The 13,463-nt window shown below is 39.0% G+C and overlaps 1 protein-coding gene across 2 annotated transcripts in view; it reads left to right on the top strand.

Annotated features, from left to right (window-relative positions):
- Window positions 1–13,463, top strand: part of HECW2 (HECT, C2 and WW domain containing E3 ubiquitin protein ligase 2) — a 452,870-nt gene that overhangs the window by 345,112 nt on the left and 94,295 nt on the right. For both annotated transcript variants that reach the window (XM_069577904.1, XM_069577905.1), the window contains one exon: window positions 6,492–6,677. In XM_069577904.1, coding sequence (XP_069434005.1) covers window positions 6,492–6,677 — 186 coding nt within the window. The remainder of the gene's footprint in view (window positions 1–6,491; window positions 6,678–13,463) is intronic.

Raw genomic sequence — 13,463 nt, 5'->3', positions numbered from 1 at the left:
GGTCGCAGAGAGTCGGACACGACTGAGCAACTGAACTGAACTGAACGACACAGTTTCGATTACTGTAGCTTTATGTATGCTCTGAAGTCAGGGATCATGGTCACTCTAGCTTTGTTCTTTTTTCTCAAGATTGATTTGGCAATTCATGGTCTCTTGTGCTTCTGTACAAATTTTAGGATTTTTTTTTTCTAGTTCTATGTAAAATGCCATGGGTATTTCATAGGGATTGCATTAAAACTGTAGATTGCCTTGAGTAGTATGGACATTTTAACAGTATTAGTTCTTCCAACCCAAGGATACAGAGGATCTTTCCTTTTCTAAACATTTCAGTTTCCTTTATCAATGTTTTATAGTTTTAAAGACATAAGTCTTTCACATCCTTGGTTAAGTATATTCTAGGTATTTTATTCTTTTTGAGGCAATTTTAAACAGAATTGTTTTTTTTTTTTTGTCTTTGCTTTCTCTGTTAACTCATTATTAGTGAATAATAGAAAAGCAACAGATTTCTGTATTTTAATCTTGTATCTTATGACTGCTGAATTCATTTACTAGCTCTAATAGTTCATTGGTGGATACCTAATCATTCTTATTGAAAAGAACAAAAATTAAGTAGATACATAGTTGCCATAGTTCTAAAGGAAAACTTGAGGAACAAAATACTGTTTTTTGTTTGTGTGTGTCTGTGTATGTGTGTTTGTTTTTACTATTTTTGCATTGTAGTTGCTTTAAGATGTATTCTACTGCCCTCTGCTGGTTGTGATCAGATTGCTTCCAAAATTGTCTTAAACCATTTCCCCTGGTAACTCAAGATTTAATTCTTAGTGTCATGTCGTTGATATTTGGGATGACTGTGTTTGTCTAATAATTATCAAACATACATACATTTTATTATATGCAACTAAATAATTTTTCCAACATACATGCCAAATGATTATTTTACACTGGATGAGGTATCCATTCCCTTCTCCAGGGAATCTTGCCAATCCAGAGATTGAACCCAGGTCTCTTGCATTGCAAGCAGATTCTTTACCATGTGAGCCACCAGGAAAGCTCTAAATAATTACTACTTTAGCTTTTAATATGTTCTAGAAATACCTTAATTCTATCATATAAGCTCCTTTCTACTTAATGAAAAAAAGTATTGTTCTAAAATACTCAAATATATTCTTATAAGTCAGAAACTTGTGCTAGTGCAAAAATAGATGAACTGATAATTACAGTTAGTTTTATCAATAAGTTTCCCTCCATTTTACTTCTTAGCCAGATGAGAAAAATATAAAGTCCCTATGATTAAAAATATTGTGAAGATAAACTGCATAAAACAAGACTATTTCCATATAATATCATATATCTTATGGAAACAATATTACTTGATTTTGTTTATAATAAATTTTGTTTAGTGAATAATATATACAGATGCTCACATCTACTTCCTTGTGAGCCTTTGTATACATTTACTATGGCAGCAGTGATGTTTTCCAAGCATGAATTCAGAATACCTATTCCTGATGAAGGATTTCTGGAAAATGAAAGATTTTATTTAGCAATAATACCTGTGTTATTGGAAATAACAGATTTAGAGTAAAGTAAGACTGGGCCAAGTAATCCTGGACATACGATCACTGTAACACTTAAAAAACCTGCTCCCAAAAAAGGAGGTTTGATTATTACTTGCATTGATTGTGATTAATTAATTGATAAGTTGGTTGATTGATAAGACATATAATTTTCTTATTCTGTTGCCAAATAGCAATAATTTCCTCTCGGTTCTTCTTGATATTTTTCACTTCTAACTCTTCAAACACTTAACCATACAAAACACATTAAGCTCTAAGGAGTGTAATTTTAATGAAATTCCACAAATAAATTCAGTTAATACTCAGTTGATCATTCATCTAACTGTGCAGTGTTTATTTATTTACAGAATGATAAGAAAGAAACAACCAAGAGGATTGGGAAAGGGAGTTTTGGAATAGAGAAGGGATAACCAAAATGGACATTTTAAATCACATTGACAGGCAAGAAAACTTTACATCCTTTAGGTATCATTTAAAGGGGCTCTGCTTACTATTTACAGTTGTCAAATCACCTTAACCCGTGTGAATCCACATGCAGCATCTTCCAAGGTGAGATCACTCTGTGCAAGAAGTTTTATCATGACCCTGCTATGAAATAAGTCCACTTTTGTTTCAGGTAGCAGATCAGATCCCTTTACTGCATCTTGTTCTGCAAGACCAAAGCAAAACAGTGACTCAAACGCAAAAAAGGATCCCTTTCCAGTTAGACCCACTACACCCCAGAAGGGAGAATAAAGATGTCTCTTTTCTTTTCACATACAAGTTTCTCCTGTCAGCTTCCATGAAGGCTCTTTCTACCTAATCCTACCTGTTTAGTGTTTCTCAGCTCTTTAGTAAGTTAGTGTTAGTTGCTCAGTCGTGCCCATCTCTTTGTGACCCCATGGACTGCAGCCCACCAGGCTCCTCTGTCCATGAGATTTTCCAGGCAAGGATACTGGAGTGGGTTGCCATTTCCTTCTCCAGGGGATCTTCCCAACCCAGGGATCAAACCTGGGTCTCCTGTACTGCAGGCAGATTCTTTACCTACTGAGCTACAAGGGAAGCCCTTTGGATCCCTCTGATTCTTAGCTCTGCTAGTTTTATCAGTGTGTTTCAGCATTTTCACTGCTACTGTGACCTCTGTTTTCCAAGCTCTACTTTCTGCCTCTGGCGAACCCCTTTCTCCCACCTTCCCCTGTAATTTTCCCTCTCCATTCTTTTGAGTGATTGGGTTTTGCTCGTCTCTGTATCCTCGGGGTTTAGAACAGGGCTTCCCTGGTGGCTTCGACAGTAAAGCGTCTGCCTGCAATGTGGGAAACCTGGGTTCGATCCCAGGGTTGGAAAGATCCCCTGGAGAAGGAAATGGCACCCCACTCCAGTACTCTTGCCTGGAAAGTCCCGTGGGTGGAGGAGCCTGGTAGGCTACAGTCCATGGGATCACAGAGAGTCAGACACGACTGAGCGACTTCACTTCACTTAGTATGTAATTAATAAGAGGTTATGAGACCCTTCTTCCCTTAATAGAAGGTGGAATGCTTGCCCAAGATCTTCAAAGACTGAAAAGTAGAAAACAGTTTTACTAATGTTAGAACACAGTTTGGCATAATCCCTTATATATTCTTGTACTTAGTTCAACTCTATGGTTTTATAGTGATTTTTACCTCTTCAATGCACTTTTACACCCTTTGTTCCACCGGATTTGAATCCCACATGCCTATGAAGAAATCAGGGCAGTTACTATTATCCCATCATAGAGCTGAGCAAATTGAGGCAGAGATTAAATGACTTTCTTTGTCTCTATCCATGAGCTGTGATTAGAAACCTCACCATAGTTCTGTATGAACTGGAGTATAAATATCTTTTCTGAATAAGTACACTTCTGGTCATATATATGTATATACTATATATAATGTACATTTTAAAACAATACTATAAATATTGAATAGACATAAAATACATATCAAAAATAGAACAGATGGATATGTATATAAGCATATGTATGTGTGCTTGGTCGCTCAGTCATGTTCGACTCTTTGTGACCCCACGCTCCTTTGTCCATGGGGATTCTCTATGCAAGAATACTGGAGTGGGTTGCCATGCCCTCCTCCAGGGGATATTTCCAACCCAGGGACTCCCGGACTGCAGGCGTATTCTTTACCAACTGAGCCACCAGGGAAGCCTGTATATAAATATAGACATGTATAAATACGTTATACATACACATATATAAACATACCTAAGTAAACATATATATGTGAGTAAGTATGTATGTAATTTCTTTACAAACATGTAGCCAGAGTCTAGAGGGATGTTCCTGTTTGCCTTATGTGTTTTATGTAGACCCTAATAATCATGTACATATTATTCAGACTTGAAAAAGCCATGATTCTAAAGGTTGTTTGCTAGATACTGATGAGAGAAATCTTTCTTATACTTAAATTTACTTTGGTAGATGCTTTTTGCAAAGATCAGTTGAACTTGGCACTATATTACACATCTCACTGAGTGGAGAGGCGGAAGATGAAAGGACGTAATTAATTATGAGACCAGCCTTAAGACTCCTGTGCTTAAAGAGCTGTCCAACCCCAGGGGATTGCTTCCTGCCCGAGGCTGGGATGGGTTCCTTCACCTAATTACTACTACTTCTTGCCCTAATGCAGTTCTGCTGCTTTTCTTTAGCAGAGTGAGGAGCCTTTCTGGTACCCCAGATAAAGAATCAGGATGTGGCCTATTTACTTATTTTAATGCGGGGCGGGGGAGGGTTAAGGGAGGGTGACAAGAGATACATCTGTTTAGAAATGATTTATCTGACAGAATTCTCCCACAATATTTTGTTCCCAAAGAAACTTATTAGGGAGCGTGACTTGAAAGTTCATTACTGTCACCGTCACAGAGGCTAGTGTTATCTCCGGCCTCTATGCTTGCAATGGCTTGTGTGAAAATAAATCAGCAACATGCAGCCAAATACAGAGAACAGATGCCTTGTTGATTGTGCCTAAGACTCCAAGGCAGGGTCAGCCACAGGCTAAACTATTAGTTAGCTAATGTCAGTCTCTGACAGCCTCCGACTTCTTTTATTAGTCTCCTTCTCTGCTTTCATGGTATCACTTTCTTATTCTCTCATGCTCTAATTGCCCAGAGCCCCTGTGTGGGCCTGCCTGCTTTGGCAGTGCTCTGTACTCTGAACCTTGTAATTTTTCACAGCCGTCAAACCTCCTCTCCTTTAGACTGTCAGGTGGAAATGTGATCGCAAATACTTTCTTCTCAGGTGTACTAAGGAACTAGTACAGTAGCATTTGAGTAGAGTTTAATGTGCCTGACCTTCCTGCCTTCCATTTTCATAGGGGAAAAATAATTTCCATACAAAGCAAAAGGTTAATGATAGCGCATCAATCAGAATAACTGTAGAAAAGTTACTTTGTGCAGTGTGAGTTATACATCAGTCATGGTGACCAACACATCTCAATGGCTTAAGCTAACAGAGGTCTATTTCTCATTCCAAATTGAGTTGTCAGGGTTCTCTGATCCCTGGAGTCCTTCAGAAACCCAGGAACCCAAACTGAGAGCAGCCACCATTTCAGACATGGCCAGCTGCTGTGCTCACCATGCCAAAGGAAAGAAAGCTCTTGAAGGCACTCCCGTTGGCAATGACTTGTCCCACCCAGACGTGATACACTCTGAGGGTCTCTGGAAAGACAGGAACATTGTCGACTATCCTTACTTATTCAACTTTTATTCTCAATAACCAGCACAGTAAGTGTTTATTAAGGTGAAGTTATTTCCAGAGATTCTGATTTCTTTGGGGTTTACCTTGGTCTGTCTGAAAGAAAATAAATAACAAAACTCATAACGCAAAGCCTATAGGCCTCCACACTCAGTCTGATATCCCTGGGATACTGAGGTTGGAGGAACCCAAAGCCCTTTGAATCTACCTGAGGAGAATAGCATTCCGGGAGAGATCCTCACGGTGGGTCAGGTTCATGAATGTCACATTCCTTCAGGGAAATAGCCTATACAGTTACTCCTTTTCCACTGCTTGGCACATGGTACTGTGTTGAATATCTGTTGACTAACTCATGAGGACAGCCCATGGCTTATGGTCTTTTTTTTTTTTTTTTCCTGGACTCTTCTTTAAGTATCAGAAGATGACACTGATGACATTTTATAGAACAATCACTTTTTTATGTGTGCTGGTATAATGGGGTTTTATTAAATGTGTATTTCAATCATGTAAATTTAGCCATATATAGGTAATGTGTGTATATGAGTATGTGTGTGTGTGTGTGTGTACAGGAAAAATAGAGAAGAAAAAAAGATTAAAAAATACTAAGATATACAGTCTAGGTAATTCTGCTTGCTATTCTATTTACTGAGATTATGCTTTTAAGCACAAGTAAGATGAAAAACTCTAATCTACTGTGGTCTCAGTTGAATATGACTCTCAGTGAGAACTACTCAGCCTATTGGATACACTTCTAATATTCAGATTTATGGCCATTTTTCTATACAACTTGGCTCCTGACTATATGCCAACTGTTTCATTGGCATAGACCCAAAGAGCCAGAGACCTTGTGCTGGAGGAAATCCTGGCTATATTGGGGCTCTCTGTGAGGTGGTATATTTGTTTCCTGAATGGTGTAATTTTGACTGTGTGGGCTTTGCCTAAAACCATCTTTAAGGTCTTACATCTCCTGTAGAATGAAACTCCACAGTGTTCTTATTCCTTAGAAAACTAGATTCATTCGTGAAGACTCCCTGACTTTCTGTAGTCTATTTTAATTTAATCAAAATTATTTTGCTTTGTCTCCTAATGTGGTCTAGAGTTACACTGAATCTGATATACCGTCCGAAGATTGAATATGTCCATGGGAGTTTATGTGTTGCTTTTGCACGTCACAAAGCAGATTAACATGGCTTTCCCACCCTTCTCTCCAGAGTGCCTACCGCATGTTTACAAACAACACATGTTTGAAGCACATGATCACCAAAGTCCGGCGGGACACCCACCACTTTGAACGCTACCAGCACAACCGGGACCTCGTGGGATTCCTCAACATGTTTGCAAACAAACAACTGGAGCTGCCAAGGGGCTGGGAAATGAAACACGATCATCAGGGCAAGGTAACTTGTAGGAGTGGCCGTGGGGAAGCCGCCACATGACTGTGCGATCTTGTGACTTTGGCACTTGGCTCTACCCATCAGGTGAGGGCTGAAAGTCCTTTGTGAGGGGAAAAATTCCATCTCCTGCTTCAAGGGAAACCTGGACAAACAGGTTGTTTGTTACCATCAGCAGTTGCTACCCTCTTTTGAAATGGTATATGCAGTGTATGGGAGTCAGGGCACTTGATGGGCAAAACACCCACTTTGCATGGACATTCTTTGAACTGTTTTCTACTGTTTAGAGAAGAGGTTTCTTAGGCAATGATACTTCCCTCTCCTAGCTGTGTTGTGGATAGTTGAATACAAGTTGTGGCATTGTTTGGAGAAGGTAGCTAGGAGGTTGCTAAGCAACAACACAAGGTGTGTCTGTGACACCATCCGGGTTTGGGCCTTAGTCTTGTTGGTTCAAAACTCTGATTTTGTTAGCATGTTAAACAAGATTCAAAGATTGATTAATTTCTGATGAGAAATACTTAACTCTCGCACAGGCCAGGTAACCACATCTCCACTTCCTTCTTAGACAAATGAATCAGAAAGCCGGATTACTATCAGGAGGTTGTCTTATGAGTAAGAAATCAAAGTGAGAAAGTTAGTAATTCTTATTAAGGTGTTTCTCAGCCAAGATTTTGTTTATTTAACTCTTGTTTAGCATGTACTAGGAGCCATGAACTGTTTAAGTTCTTTATGTTTAAGCTCTCCACAATAACTCTAAGTTAACTCTAACTCTAATAATAACAGTAAGAGAGTACTGTTGTTATTATTGCTATTTACATATGCAGAGTTCAGGTGCAGAATGGTTCAGTGACTTGCCCAGTGATTAGGGACGGGTAATGTCTGAGCTGGGCTCTAACCCATGCAGTCTGGTTCAAGGGTCCTTGCTCCTAACCACCCTATTATGCTCTCCAAGTATTGAGAAACCAACCAACAGTTTTCCTGTCTGTAAAAATACTTGAAATACGTGACTTGTAGTATGGGGAGGATTACGTTGACAAAATATTTACAATAACTGTACTTGACTTTTTCATTCAACAAATATTTATTGAACACCTGTGCAAAACAGAGCAGCCAACAACTCCATAGAACTGCCTTTCTGGTGGAAAGAGATGGCCAATGGACAAGTAAATACCAGACTTGCTAAGAGCTGATTAAAGTTTTGATTTAAAGAAAAGCAGGATATGGGGTCTAGGAAAAGGCAGGAGTGGAGAGTTATTTTATAGAGGGTGTCTGAGGAAGGACTCACAAACTAAGCTCTGCATGCACACAGACGTAAATTAAGTGAGAAATAAACCATACCAGGGAAGAGCATTCAAGGTGAGTGGAATGTGGAAAGTACTCAATGCATTCCATTCTTCCCTAAAGTACCCTCTAGCAAAAATACCACAGTGTATCTTGCTCATCCCGAACTCAGTTTCCAGCAATCTTATCTGAGAACTTAGCGGCAGTCAAAATTGATATTACAAATTGCATGGATATATTTTAATGCATGGGAGGAACCCTCAGACTTTCACTGAAACTACTGACCTGAGTTTTGTAAAATTTTTAGTAAACCTCTAATTCTCAGCCCAGAGAAGATTAGAAGTGGTAAGCATGAAGTTCAGAATAGATGAAAGAGAATGGATTTGTAATTAGGTCCCTAAACCACAGGTAGAATAGTGGTATATCAGGGTTAGGTGGGATGGCAGGGAAGCCTTTCCAGGACACGGGGAACCTGCAGGGACACTTGGCAGTTCCCTTGCTCTCTCTTTCCTGAGGAGGATGTCACTTTGCTGGTGCCGAAATGCGCAGGTAGTCCAAGAAAGGGCGATGGAAAATACTGATAGTATTATACCTGCATGTATAAGAGCATTAGCAGACCAAGAATCAGCTCTGTTCTCAACTCTGACAGTTCTTTCCTGATGTCATGGGGTTCTATACTCATTAGAAAACCACAGGTCCAGGGAAAAACCCAAGCTGAGATAATGTTGCATGTATTTCTGTTCTGTGCAGAGACTTAACATGTTAAGTCATTTTGTATCCTTAGCTGAAGGGAATCGGGAACTTATCATGCAGACCTGGAAGGGAAGTTTCCCTTCTTGCCACTCATAACTTGCCAGACATGCTTCAGGAGAGAGCTTCTTATTAATAACACCTGAACCTTGAGAAGAGTTCAAGTTGAACTTAGAATACTATTTAAGATGAGTTATGATGTATTCTTAAGAACGAGTTCTGTCTCATAGCTTTTATAAAAGTTTTGATGGTTAAACAGAGGTAAACATTATCTCAACTGTGTGGGTAACATAACCATCTATCCTCTTTCCTGAGGGTTTGGACTCATGTGGGGTTTCAGCCTAAAGTTGTAAGCATTGTTAAGAGCATTGAGTGTGAGTTGGGAGATAGCTGACCTCACAGGTTGCTGGTGACTTTCCTTTTGAATGATGTGTGGCATGGAAGATGTGGAAGGACCCCTGGCCTTATGGACAGAATGAATTACCAGACAGGCCTGAAAGATGATCACTTTAGCCTGATTCCTCTGCTTTGTGCATTTAGACTTTAATGAGATTTTTAGCTAAGCTGGATACCTTAATGAAAGCAGGTGTATCTCCCTGTGCTTCCCATCATCCTTTCTTTACAAATGACTGACTTCCAATAAACAACAATACCTTTAAAGAACATCTGGGAGAGGCTCTTGCTGTGGCTGTACTTTAAAAATCATAGCTCCCATCCTTTGCCGTTAACAGGTTTTCTACTAGCCTGAAATTTTAACTGCCCCTTTTTGATGTATTACTTTACCTCTATAATGTTTAAAGGGAGTAAACTTTTTTCCCATTTAATATAGCATCAGAAGCTATTAAATGCTATGAGTTTTTTTTCTCCAGAGTGATGACTAATTTCTAGAATTGACATGGAATAGGATGACCAAATCCTCACCTGCATGAAAAGACATGGTTCTTATGAGAAATGTGGTCAAATTTAGCTGCTCAGGACTATGAAATTTGGCTCCATCTTCTTTTCTCAAGTGCACCATCTTCCTGTGTTTTCATTAATTTTGCCATTCACCGCACTTCCTGCTTTGGCCTGCTATAAGCATGCCACTGTGATAACTATGCTACAAGCTCACAGTGTAGTATTATGTAGCATGTGCCACTAGATAGGTGCTAGATGTGGCTATGCATTTAGATTAATTCCTTCCATTCTCAATGCAACCTTGTACATAACTGCTATTTTTAATCCATAGTTTTTGGAAGAGGAAACTGAAGCGCAGCATGGCTAAGTGAGCTGACCAAGATCCTATAATTAGTGTGTGGTAGAATTGGATTTGACTTAGTCCATCCAGATCCAGAGTCTGTGCTGTCACCTTGCCTCTCACCAGGGAGGAGGTGAATACACATCTTCTAGCTCTTACAGGGAAGGCAGTAAACAGTGCTCTGGGAGCATGTGGCATGGTCTCCTACCATGGTTGAGAGTGTGGGGGCTTTCATACACGCCATTGAAGGGCAGCAGAGTGGCTGGATTGCTCTTGCCTCTCTAGGCATAAGTGAGTCCCCACAGTCCCTCTTGCACTGTTTCATGATGCCTATACCTATGTGTCTCATGGTGCTGCTGTTAACTTGTTTTGTCTTCCCAAGCATATGATCCCCTCCTTGAGAGTTCTTCTGTTTATTTTTTTAAATCACTCCCTCTTCAACCCCAGAGCCATTTGTATAGAAGATTCTCAAAACAGGTTTGATGAAGGAATGAAAATTTGTTATCTGTAGATTCCTAGTTTTTCGGTGATATCTGCTTTGGACAAACAAGCAAGCTTCCAGGCTCTCTCCCCATTGCCACTTGCTCCTCCTTCAGTGCACTCACTGGAAATAGCTCCTAGGATTTGCCTGGTTTGACCTTTCTTATTCCATGTGTTGTCTTGGATTTTTCACATTACATGTTTGAACAGGGTAGTGATTATGCTGTACTACAGTTTAGCTGTCTCCAGTTTGGAAGAGACTTTTCTTCTAATTACTGAAGGCCAAGGGTTTAAGTTGGCTGAGGTTTCACAAAATTCTAGATCTGGTGTGCTTTTAGGGGAAGTTCTAGGGTGAAAAATGTCCTTGACTTGCATGAAAGCAGAGAAGTAAAATATTCTTTTAGCATTGACTATGAATTAAAAAGTAAGAACAGCTATCAGGCCTTCTGGGTAAGATGATAACGATGGTGGTAACAGTGATGACATCTACATTTATTGGGCTCAATCCATGTGCCAGGCACTTAACTAGGTATTTGTGCATGGATTATTTTATTTCAACCTCATGGCAGTTTCTGAGGTGGGTATTATCATTATTGTTCACATTTTAATTGAAATTTGTGTGTGTGCATGCGTCTGCTAAGCCGCTTCAGTTATGTCTGATTCTTTGCGATCCTATGGACCGTAGCCCACCGGGCTCCTCTGTCTATGGGATTCTGCAGGCAAGAATACTGGGATGGGTTGCCATGTCCTCCTCCAGGGTACCTTCCTGACCCAGGGATCGAATCCACATCCCTTATGTCTCCTGCATCAACAGTCAGGTTCTTATAATGTGTGTATAATAAGCAAGTGATGAATTCAGGATTCTGACTTTAGGAGGGTGTCTCTTAACCACTGCACTCTATTGGGAGGGATTGTCTTTGAAAATGAGATATACTTTATCATTCCGAGGAAGAAGAGTTATAGTCCAGGTGTTGGGCTTACTGGTATCCTTCAAAGCTGAGTCATACAAATAGGTTTTGATTAGATTATAGGTATTTTGTCAGATGACACTCCACCAGAAACACATTCATGACTTCATGCTTAAATACCATAGATCTAGGAGCTAAAAAGGGAAGCCTAGTCTTCCTCTAATTCAACCTAATAGGTGTGGGATTTCTCTTGCTGGAGAGAATGTTTTAAAATTATATTATGGTGATGGTTGCACAATACTATGTGTATACTAAAAACAGTGGATTGTACCATTCAAATGGGTGAATTGTATAGTATCCGAGTTATATCTCAATAAAACTATTTTTAAAAAGCAGTAGGTTAAATTAGAGGAAGACTAGGTTTCCCTTTTTAGCTCCTAGATTTTATAGATCTTTGATTCTTTAGTCTTATGGATTAGATGATATAGTTCTACTTTTAATTACATTTGGAAAGGTATCTTGTTCACAATTCCACACTGTGTTTTAATTAGTATTTTATTTCACTACTTGATTTTCTTAATTATTTTTATCCTAGCAATTAATCCAAGTTTTATTTTATTCAGGATAGTCCTCATGAGACTATGATTAACATCTATGTATACATATCTGTTGAACCTAAAGTCTAGGATTTCAACTAACATACAGGACACATTTTGACTTGTCTTATTTGAAACAAAACATTTAAGCAAAGAAAGTAGGCCAGTATAGAAAGAAAATCTCTTCTTTCTTCTATTGTAATAATTCGTAAACTTTTGTACACTCTCAGGACTGTGGAAAAAAAGGGTAATTTGGGATCTGGGTTACAGTGTTGATATAAACTTTTTATATTTATGCAAGAAATATGCGTCAGTAGTATTAAAATGTGACTTGGTTAAAATGCTTCTGATTCTTGGCTGGGTTTGATCATTAGTATGTGCTCATGGGGATAATATATCTGTAGACGATTATGAGTTTTAATAAGGAAAACCAAATGTTGCTGAACATGTAGTGTCTGTTCTTTCTGCCTTACTTTTACTCTTTGCTCCTTTCTTCTTTCTTTTCTTCCTCCCTCCCTTCTTCACTGCTTTCTTTTCTTCCTTCCCATTGTTAATTTGAAGAATTTGAGGAAATTATGCTGCAGTAGGTCAGGATTCCTGGATCTATCACTGTCTGATCTACTTCTACAAACCTCAGTTTTCTCTAAAGTGAGCATTAGTAACCTGTCCTGTCCAGCTCCTGGGGCTGTGGTTGGCATCCACTTAGATAATCATGGGATAACAAATGGAAGAAAAACAATTAGGATTATAATTAACACAATTTACTCAGTAATTGACTTATTACTTATAGTGTAGAAAATAAAAGCAGTACAATTACAAATCTCTAGAGTTTTATTACTTAGTTTTGGGGAAAAAATATGGATTATGCAGACACCTACAGAATAAAATGGACCACATGGCACACTAAGTCAGGAATGCTACTCACCTGGTTATTCCTACCCACTCACTAAAATCTTGATTTAATGATTAGGTAGAAGCAAGAATCTATCTAGAACAATAACTAAACAGTTTCAATTTAGACTTTTATGAAAATGATAAAGATTTGTTATTGATGGCTGAATCCTTATCTAATGGGAGATACACAGTGACTTATCAAAGATGCAGTGTAGAACTAGTGTAGTGTCCCATGCCTCCTGTTAACAGCCTGCTGATCTCCCTTAACCAAGGTGGTCCAAGAAAATGATTTTGCCACAGTAGGGGTCACTTTACTGTTCATGCTCCTTTTGTCCATATTGTTCTTGACCAGTGCAGGGTAGTCTCCCCGCAAGTGTTTGCTTCTGCCTGAAACCTGTATAATGACCCAGAGCATTATTAGTTTCTCTACGAGTCCTCTGTTATTGTGGTCTCTCTGCTAGATTTGTCTCTTGCTAGATTACTGGTCTTCTTCTGTGGTGGTTACATACTCTGTAAGCTATGGTCATGAAGATAGCATTTTAGAAACATCCTTCACAAGAGAAGTAGCTTTCTTCTTAGAACCAGAACTGAAATCAGATCCATGCATTTGCACGGAATCATGCCCTTCCAGTGTAAAACCACTAGG

Source organism: Ovis canadensis, chromosome 2 (assembly GCF_042477335.2).
Source record: "Ovis canadensis isolate MfBH-ARS-UI-01 breed Bighorn chromosome 2, ARS-UI_OviCan_v2, whole genome shotgun sequence".
Taxonomy (NCBI): domain Eukaryota; kingdom Metazoa; phylum Chordata; class Mammalia; order Artiodactyla; family Bovidae; genus Ovis; species Ovis canadensis.
Note: the sequence above shows the minus strand (reverse complement) of the source record. Positions and strands in the feature narration are given on the sequence as shown.